This window comes from Trematomus bernacchii, unplaced genomic scaffold, assembly GCF_902827165.1.
Source record: "Trematomus bernacchii unplaced genomic scaffold, fTreBer1.1, whole genome shotgun sequence".
Classification (NCBI taxonomy): domain Eukaryota; kingdom Metazoa; phylum Chordata; class Actinopteri; order Perciformes; family Nototheniidae; genus Trematomus; species Trematomus bernacchii.
The window spans coordinates 4,519,323-4,530,037 of NW_022987698.1; the positions used below are offsets into that span (position 1 = coordinate 4,519,323).

Sequence of the window (10,715 nt, forward strand, 5' to 3'; positions counted from 1 at the left end):
TATAATTGACAATTTGCTTTCTTTTAAACCACACATTGTGGAACTCTTGATCAAATTAAGAATCAAATTAGGTTTTTTCTTTAGAAACAAGTCCTGTTTTTCCTATGAGGCCAAAAAGAGACTATTGTCTGCAACCTTTCTGTCTGTGCTGGATTATGGAGAAGTGGTTTATATGAATGCATCTTCTCAGTGCCTTCACTCGCTGGATACCGTCTACCACGGTGCACTGAGATTCCTCACAAACCTCAAAACCTTGACGCACCACTGCAATCTATACACTCGTGTTGGATGGTCTTCCCTGACCACGCGTAGACTGAAACATTGGCACATCCTTATATATATAAGGCTATTCTTGGTGCTCTTCCCCCTTATCTAAGGATTTACATAAACAGAAAATGCACAGGATCTTATCGGCTTCGCTCCGAGAACTTTTTCCTTTTAACTGTACCAAAGGTCCGTACTGAACTGGGGAAAAGGGCGTTCAGTTACGCTGCCCCTCAAGCTTGGAACCTGCTTCAAACTGAGCTGAAACTCAGAGAGCTGGTCTCATTAAACACACTCAAAGCTACTTTAACTGACCTTGAAGCAGGCCGCTGTGTCTGTAAATGCTTTGACTAAACTTGGTGTATGACTGTGTTGTGATTGTGTGTAACTGTACAATTGTCTGTAACTGTGCTGTTACCATTCTTGGGCCAAGACTCTTTTGAAAAAGAGATTTTTAATCTCAATGAGACCTATCCTGGTTAAATAAAGGTAAAATAAAAACAAATAAAAAAAGCATGTCCAAAAATAGTCAGGTAACTTTAGGCTTAACCAGTTGAGTCCCGAGCCTGATGTCAGCCGTTGTGGTAAAAAGTCAAACTCATGTCTCTACAATTTATTGTTTTATCAACTCTCTACTTTGTTTTAGACACCGATTTAACAATATACGCTCTGGTACTGTCATCCACTGCATGTTTTGTTCATATAATGGAGTACTGTATGATGGATGAGGTGTTATTTATAGACGAGACAGCCCTCATTTATCAGACCAATAAAAGGAACAGAAAGACAAATATAGTTTACTGGTCATAAAGTTTGATAAGCCCAATGCCTCTGTTATTATAAACTAAGGCTTTGTGAATTTGAAAAACCCAATTACGTTTATCTGATATTGCTGAAGCTTGTAATGAAAAGTGATTTTGCAATAACACATCTAATCAACATTCTCTCCAAACTTCCCCCTTTTATGGCATGAGTCATATGCAGCCATTTATTTATTATCAATATATTTTTCAGCAAACAAGATATGATTTGTGCTTAAAAAAAATAAAAGTTATTTCATCAAACATAAAACAGACATCCGACAAGGGGTATTGTTGAGTTGTTTATATTTTTAAAGATCCAATTCCACTTCCTGCAACACTATTCAGAACATGGGCGTCGCAGCCATTATATGAGGGTGGGACAAGTCCCCCCCACTTTTTCAAATGATTAGTTTAGACCCCCCCACTTTTACTATGCGGAAAGTCCGTGAATCGGTCTATCCACTCGCCACACTTTGTAGAGCGCTGTGTCAGTGCTTCACTATCAAATGAAATCCATTCCACTTGCTTATTGAGAGAATGCCCAAATCAATGAAACTCCGTACCATGTTTTCACTGCTACTTTGTACCAAGGCAGATTCTCACATAGCGCGCGCATGTTCAAGGAGTGTTGTCATAGTTGGACAGCTCAGATCTGTTGTATGAAGCGATGCCAGTAGCGGAGGTAAGGCACACACACCAAATGTTCAGGAAATGGTTAATACAGCGAAAATCAAAGCTGACGATCTCTTGGTTTGATATGTTTTCTCCCCCAGACAACATGGACATAAGAACATTTTTTTCAAAGAAGAGGAAAGTAAGTCATCAGCTGGTAGCAGTTAATCAGTTAACAGTGATGGCGGCGTCTCACTTCTGGAGAGGAGTTTCGTCTTTATGTCATGATAGAGAGATACAAATACTGAATAGTTTAGATGAGAAAAGGCATCGAAATGCCAGGTTACTAGTATTTATCATGTAAACAGGGAACATGAATAACCCGATCTCTCTGTGCTCATGTAAACACCATATCCCCAATATGATCATAACCGGGATAATACTCATAAACGGCTTACTGATGTCCATGTAGAGACGCAGTCAGTGTAATTACTGGAGCCTCAGTTCGATAAGAGATTCTTTTCTGAGTTCTTTAACTTAGGTACTCTCTCTCAAAATGGTAATGTGCATTATGTTTTAATTATACTTATCATTCAGAAGCTTTTTGTGTGTGTTTATGTTTTACTGAGTGCTTATAGGCTATTTCCATCCCAGTATTCAGTTAACTATTTATTTGCTGTGCACATTACATAGACTAGCTAATATTCTACCTACTGCTTGGGACTTTGAGTCTTCAAAATGTCCAATGTCACAGACTGGGACTTACTTTAGAGTCAGTTGTATTTACATTCAGTATGACTTGTTATGATTCAATGTGAAAGAGTATACTGCTCAATAAATAATTATCACTTCACCACCTCTCTTGACATCTAGGCACTTGAGAGTGAGTCAGAGGCAGAATACAGGGACAGTGGAGAGAGGTCCATTGCTGAGGTGAGTGATGAAAGGGAAATGACAGTTGAGAGTAAATTGTGATGTGGACTCTCATCCCAGGATTTTAAGGAAATCAGTGGGGATCTTGAACAGGAAACATTTCAGTCAAGGGGCATCATATGACCAATATAGACAGAAGTGCAACATTTATTTGAACATTTAAGTCAATGATACCATTCCTAGGTGAACTTAACATCCGTATGGAGTCAGATCAGTCTCAATATTAATAAATGCTCACAGAAGGATTCACAAATGTATTTTGCGATTTATATATAAATGACTCTCCACAACAATATCTCTCAATGCACTCACAAATATTTATTGTTGTATATAAATGTACAAAAAATTGGCATTTAAACTGCTTTTTATTAATTCAAAGACAGCTCTGAATTAATAATCAAATATGTTTCCTTTCTTTACTACTGGATGAAATTACAAAATGTACCCATCATTTTCCTCATGCTAGTATAGCCACATAAAAGTATCAAACCACCTGTTAAAATGCACCAGAATACAGGAAATCTATTTTTTTTTTCGCCCCCACACCCCCCGTTAAAAATGTCCCCCCCACATTCAGGATGCTTCCTACGCCCATGATTCAGAATGGGCAAACAATGGACAAACACGTATAATCTTTTTCAGACCTGCCACTGGAAGTCTTTTTCTGTTATTGTTTTCGAGGCAGAAGTCTTAGATCTTGTCTTTAACAAAAAGCCCAAACAGCACCTCAGGAAGCTCCTGCAATGAAGCACGTCATTCTCTTAGAAGTGAGGCCCACCTGAAGAACTCTGTATGCAATACTGTTTAACACATTTGCAAGTTACAACCCCATGCTGGAGTGAGATATGTCTCAAGCTGGTGTGATGTAAGACTTCATTTAGCCCGTTTACCTGCACTTCAATCTTACAATCCTCTGAAACATGTGGCTGTAATCTTGGAAATCTCCAACACCTTCTTCTCTATGAGGCTAATGGCTCACCGTGGTGCTTTAAATAACATGCAGACTCTATCGTCCACCCACTGAGCCAGGAGTGACAGCATCCCTCTGTGTTGATCTACTTTTTCATGCACCTCATGACACAAGATCAACTGGGGGAAAATGCTAGGCTGTGAACTTGGTGTATTGAGTGATTACATAAGCAGCAGGAGCCCAGAGTATTAGCGTGCCAAACCTTTGTATCTTTCTTCATCAGGGGCTTGGACCTGAACCTTGTCTCTAATTGGATCTGTCAACTCAAAGCCCAATATGTGTGGGAATGGCACGGAAAAAACTGCTGAGCAGCTGGAATCAGCCGGTAAATGGTGGGATAGATATATTGCACAGGTTTATGTGGCTTAAGAAAAAAAGGAAAAATATAAATTAATAACTTAAAGGGCCCATGTCATGGCCATTTCCACTGATCATAATTACATTGTTGAGGTATACTAAAATAGATTTATACTGTGCAATTTTCCAAACTCACATTGGTTTCGCATACAGCATCTCTGTCAAGCATGTGTATTCAGCAGTATTCACTTTCTCCACTAAACGACTCGTTGGAGCTCTTGCCCCCCCCCTCCCTGTGAGCCTAGTGTGCTCCGATTGGTCAGCTCGGCCACTCGTTCTGATTAGTCAACCACCAGAGAGGCTGCGCCCATGTCAGTGCTTTTCCCGGCTGCTCTCAGCGTAACATCAGTCTTATCATGGCGTCGGTACAGCGGTATATTTTATATACATATATATTTTTAACTGTTGTTATAGAAGAGTGTGACGGCCCCAGGGCCTTTGTCTTACGATGGGGTGGAGCTGAAGAAGCTAATCAGCACGATCACGGACACCTCCGGACACTACGGCCCCAGTCTCTCTCCAAAGCGGCTGCAGGAAGACTAACTCTGCGATCCTCTCAACCACCTATCTTTGCATTTACCACAATAAATGTGCCGTGGTTTTGTAAACTCGTGTATGTCTCCTTGTCTTTCCGTTGTGGCCTACGAGCCGCTCATAACAAAGAGTAAGTTATTTTTACCCGTTATAAACTACTACTGTTTGATGAGAAATCAAATCATGGTTTGCTATATATGAATTCAGGGAAGAAAGGATAGGCCTACTAAGTATTTCCATTAAACTTTATTTTTAGAAATGTACAAAATGAACATAAATATACATATATACACGGTATATCATCCATTCCTCCTCCTCTTGCCTGCGCACAGCCGGTGCGGTGCGGTGCCTTTTAGCACGACGCCTCAGTAGTAGTAGAATCCCTTCCCCGTCATGGATTGTCCGCCAGGATCTGGCTGGACGAAATCAAATGCAAATCACAAAATATTAGAGAAACTTAGTTGTTTTAGATTCGTTAGTAGTAGTTGTGTAATGAACAGCTTGCCTGCTAATATGCTAACCTAGCTTTGTTTACCTTGGTAGCTAACACGATATGAACGTTAGCTTGGAGGAAAGGCAACTATAATGCAGTGTAATAAAACTACTATGAACAAAAGCTAGTGGTTCATATTAGGCTAGCAATAACGTGTTTATAATTGCAATCGTATACGGGTATTCTGCTACCATACAATGTAACTTGCATGAATACATTGTTTTGCGCTAGCATACAGCTAGCCTCGTTAGCTACATGCAGTATATGTACGGTCACAATGTACGGTAAACCGGAGTATACTGTATGAGTATTCCGTGTGTGTGACTGCAGACATTCTCCTGCCATGACAAACATGTAAGGCCATCTGCTGACATTGTAGTTGATATATTTAAACGCTAGCAACGTAGCATCACAAAAATGTTTTTCTGACCAAAACTAGCTCAAGCTCCGTGTGTTAGATCGCTACGCCAGCTATAATGTAATTACGTTTCGCGACTGACCGGCAAATCACCCGCAGTATACTGTCAATAGGTATTTTGTGTGTGAATGCAGACATTCTCCTGCTATGAGATACATGTATGCAAGGCCATCTGCTGATATTAGAGTTGATATATGGAAACTCTAGCAACTTAGTTAGCACAGTTAGCACTGTGTCAATGGCTTAGCAGTCCAACACAGTTTACACATTTAAACAGTCTTGTTTGATAAATACACAAATAACAATGCAAACTTACAGGTTGTATACCCAGATCTTCCCCTGCTCCAAACGGTCCAAACAAGCTGTGCATATCCGGCCTCAAACTGGGCAATGTTTTTGGAAGCTTTCGTCTGTGAAATGCCGGTTCATCGAACCTCTGGAGGAGGAACACGCCGCTGCTGGTGTGGCCATAGCTCTTCGGGATTGGTCCATTTCGTTCCGGGTACCGCATGACATCAGGCGGTACCCGGAAGAATCAAATGGGCAGTGACGTATCTCCAACGAGGCGTTTTGGGGAGGTATTTTCTGTGTTAGAGTTTTACTCGCTACAGGGTGTACTTTGAGGGTTTTGACTCTGCACACCGTTTACATGCATAAAAACCTTCATAACACACAAGGGGACGGGTAATAACCGGAAAAGCATGACATGGGAGCTTTAAATACTGGGTATAATAATCCCTAAAGTTGTCAGTGTTAAAATAAGTGTTTCTCCAATGTTTACTGTGCACCCAATGACCACAGCCATCTGTTGTTATTATCAGCCCTTAAAGCAGCTTTCTCAGCACCTTATTATATTACCATATTTCTCTAGAAAATAATTGTTTTATACAAAAACATTTTGACCTGAAATCCATGTAGATATTAGTGGGAAGAGAAATTCCTTTAATGTGTCTTTTGTAATTTAAGATACAAAAAAACAGATATTTTTAAGTCTCAAGTGCCACACGTTTTTACAGCAGAGACAGACTGAGATTTAGAAAACGCATAAAGAAATATTTATATGAAATAAAAATTGAAAAATAAATAATTAGTGAGGTAGGTAAAAAAAGCCATGCAATGACCATGCCTATAGTGAATTATACTAATGTTTGTTTAAAATATGTTAATTAGTGCAACTCCAGCTTCCATGATTTGCGAACTCTTTATTTAGTTTTAGTTATAGGTTTGAATAATAAATACAATGTACACAATATTATAGTATTGTAATGTTATTCAGTACATGTGTTTAGTATCTTTATTTAGTACAGGGAAAATGCATTACTATATAAAATATAAAAGGATCATCATAGCAAAATAGTTTTGTTAGAGTGATGCAAGTAATATTATACAATGTAAAATAAAATAGAGTTGTGTTTACATGGTATCCCCTAACAACCCAAGGCTATGCATGACGTTTACTGGAGTCATTCTGTGTAACCAAATTACATGTCTGTTGACTTAATTTACAACCTTCGCCTTCAACGCTCCTTACTGGGCCGGACATTAAATAAATCACTTTAAATATTTTTTGAAGATTTCACCTGGCGATGTCATCAATATCAGAAAAATCCCAGAGCATTATTTTTTCCATCCTTATTCTTTCTCTTATTTCCCTCACAGTTTTCGCTCGCCACATGGATCCTGGACTTCTCTCAGCCTTCTCATCTTAATTTGTTCTTTTTATGGCAAGAAGAATCTCTCCACTACCCCGCCTCTCTATTTTAGCATTCAGATCTACAAAGCTTCACAGCTTTCTATCCTTTTAATCCGACAGCAGAAACTTCACGCCAGACCTCATGCTATAACATGCGCACCTGAATCACAATGCCTCACATGCAGTTGTCCTTTCCAATTTCAAATAATATTTTCCTTGTCCTCCTGCCAAAATGAAGTGATCCTCACAGAGATGAAAACTGAGTGTTCAGGTGTTCCACATAAACTCCTAAAATCAGGTCCTTTTAAGATTGTAATAAAGAATTTGACCTCAAAGTCATATTGATCTGTGATGATGAAAAATTGCCACATTTTTCATCATCACAGATCAATATGATTTTGAGGTCAAATTATTTTAATGAATTATAAATACCCATATATTTTTCCGTGACGACCCTGACTAAGAACTAGAACAGGCTATCAGCAATACTGATTTTCTTGCCTCCACTATTTAACAACTGGTGAATGTGATAATGGTCTCTGCAAGTTGATGAACCACACAGCTCATTTACATAGAACACAGTCAAAGCAGAGTTAGGACCGGGGAGGCGGCGGCCGTAACAAACACTATTAAACAATGCAGTATTATGTATTATTATAGGCTGCAGAGTGAACCATGTGCAGGTTGCTCGCTCCACACTGGGCTGCACAGTATTTATTTGTTACATTAAGAAGATTCTTTGTGAGACAGACATGACACATTTAGTCTAGAAATGCAGACTTTGGAGGACCCAGCACCTGAAACGGACATCGCTTATTTATCTCTATTTACCATTAACCGTATCTTGCTTGTTGTACACAGCTTCCATCAGATACTCACTCCACACTGCTAAGAAAGTCCAAACTCCTGACACTAACATTTTCTAAGATTTATCTCCCAGTAAATGTTATGACATAACCTCCCTAAAGCTTTGCAGCAGTGACTGGCTCTTTCTTTTGTGGACGTAAAACCTTGAAAAACACATTTCTTTACTTCACATCTAAGTATTTACTTTATGAGTGCTAGCAATATTCTGTCTGCACCAAACTTTGAAATCGCACTTGCTATTTGGTTGTTTTTGTTGTTTTCAGATTATTTCCAGTTTCTTTCCTCATTTGCGGTCTCATTTCACGTGGCTCACCAGAAAATGTAGTTAGTGAGATCATGAAATGATTATTTCCAAATTCACATCATTATGCTTCTTCCTCCTTGTCCTTTTTATTTCCAGTCATCCCTAAATCATCTTCAGCTTTCATGTGACTGCTTTGAAATTCCAGTGGGTCTGCCATTTTCCAAAACCCAAAGCCACAAAAAGGGGGGAGACAACCCTCCCCCTTGGCAATGGTATAAGACCAGAGGCCTTTGCCCGCAGGGTTTGCAACTGCTGGAAATTTAAAGAGCCGCACAGTAGTTGACAAATATGACTTCCAGCACTTCTGATTCTGTTAGCATTGGGGTTAATTAAAATCATTTTATCAATCATGTCCCTACATTTTCAACAAGATGTGTACTTAAAGTCAGTGTTGAGTATTGGCACTTATAAACGTATAAATGATCATGATCGACAACATGTTTGGTTTCACATACATTGTGCTGTAGTTTATTTTGTATCCATTAAAAACAGAATTTAGAAAGCATAATGAGAGACGATTAGTATATCACATTTACATTTTTACAAAAAACCCTACATCCTCAGGGTGCGGCATCGGTGTGCCTTGGTGGGGGCAGCGGACCCCAGGGACTGACTACCCTGAGCCACTATCATGCCGGGGGGAGGTGGAGGAGCTGGCATGCCAGGTAATGGAGGTGGTGGTGGTGAGCCGCCACCCATACCAGGTAATGGAGGTGGAATTCCAGGCAAAGGCGGAGGTGGTGGGGGCTTATGAAAGTGAATGTATTGCTGCTTTAGTGCTGGCTCACAGTCCTGGGCCAGCCGTATGGCTTGGTTAGTGACGGACTCCAGAGCCTGCCTGTCAGAGTGGTACGGCCCGAGCAACAGCAGCTCCTTCAGCTTGGACACCAACTCCTTCAGCTTGGACAGCAGCTGCATGGAGGCTGGGGTGCTGGTAACCTGCACACATCAGCACATGCATACAAACAAATTAAGACAGCATGTCCCGTTTACACATTTAAGTCTAACAATGTGTGCCAGCGTCACAAAGACCTGATGAAACCGTTTATTCAGACATTAGATCCTTTTTGCAACAACTATAACAAGTAGCAGAGAGACAGTCTGCTCTTACCTTGTTAACGAGAGTAGCGAACACTTCCAGGTGATCACTCAAACCCCCATAGACCCGCAGCAGCTCCTCCACATCTCCATCCATTGCCTTTTCAAAAGCTTCATCCTGCTCCTCCCTGCACACAACACACATACACATCACTGCAGGAGACCACTTCAGCACAAGCAAGGGCCGCAAATTACTGTCACTAATGGATACAAATGGCAACATCAGTTTTAAAAGCACCATTTAACACTCAATGGTTATGGACTTTTAAAAAAGACCTTTAAAGCTCAGAATTAATTTGTTGCATAAATCAGCATTAAAGACTAAACATGACAAAAACTAATGGGAACAAAAAGATGGAAGACTCACCTTAAATTTGGCAGACAGTTAAGCAACTGAAGTCCTTCACGCAACATTGAGTGCAGCTCTTGCTGCCACGACACTCACTCATGTTTGATCTCCAGTGTCTCACACAGCACTCCATATATGCTGGTTTTGGGGAAATTGGCAGGAAGTCACAGGTGAGCAATCACACAAGAGGAGTGGCCCAACAAAGTGCTGATTGGTCAAAGGTGCTAGGTATTGTATTGCATTTAGGAGGGTTTATATAACTAAAAGTAAGAAATATTGGTCAAGCTATCTTGACTCAGTTGATCTTTAGCAGTTACCTTATTGTATTGATTCAAAAAAAGTTTGTGACCAGTACATGCTTGGAATAGACTCAAAAGGCAATAAGAAAGAATAATCCACAATTAAAAATGCATGGACTGGTAGGGAGTTTCATTCAAAAGTTATCATCAAATATCACATTATCTCTGTATGATTTGATCAATGTAATAGTTGTACAATTTTCTTGAAATAGAACTTTTGATAGCCAGTATTATTGGTGTAAAATGCATGAATGCACAATGAATTTTGACACTTAGGTTTGCTTGGTTCTCAGACGTTTTCTTTTCAAATGAGAATGAGGCCATTAGGCCTATTCTTAGGCCGTCCCAGTGACAGAGATATTTGTAATATGGCGCATTTCCACTACACGGTCGGCCTCGGCCACACTCGGTACGGCTCGGTACGGCTTGGCCGCGTTGGGCCTTAACAGGGCCGACTCACTTCATGCTGCGCTTCCATTACAGTTTAGGAACTGGGGTAGTTACTATAGTAACGCAGTGTAGGCGGAGCCGTGACGTCATCTTCAATGAGAAATCCAGAAACACAACACAGCCGTTAGCTGTTAGCACTCAGAGCTCACAGCTCCTTATATATGTTCAGAAACTCGACAAAAGTTAAACAAGTACACACCACAGACTGCCTGTGTCATGGTGAATACAGTCGCTGCTTTATTTATGTCTGTATAGGCCGTTGTTGTGAGTG

General features: G+C 40.2%; 1 protein-coding gene across 1 annotated transcript; it reads right to left on the bottom strand.

The window, feature by feature from the left end:
- Positions 1-8,688: 8,688 nt before the first annotated feature.
- On the bottom strand, positions 8,689-9,819 carry LOC117489851 (inverted formin-2-like). Its single transcript, XM_034139397.1, has 3 exons — positions 9,714-9,819; positions 9,360-9,474; positions 8,689-9,187 (listed from the first exon to the last, which is right to left on the bottom strand). Exons 1-3 carry the CDS (start codon positions 9,758-9,760, stop codon positions 8,801-8,803), a joined length of 549 nt encoding a protein of 182 aa, XP_033995288.1. The 5' UTR covers positions 9,761-9,819; the 3' UTR covers positions 8,689-8,800.
- Positions 9,820-10,715: the final 896 nt, after the last annotated feature.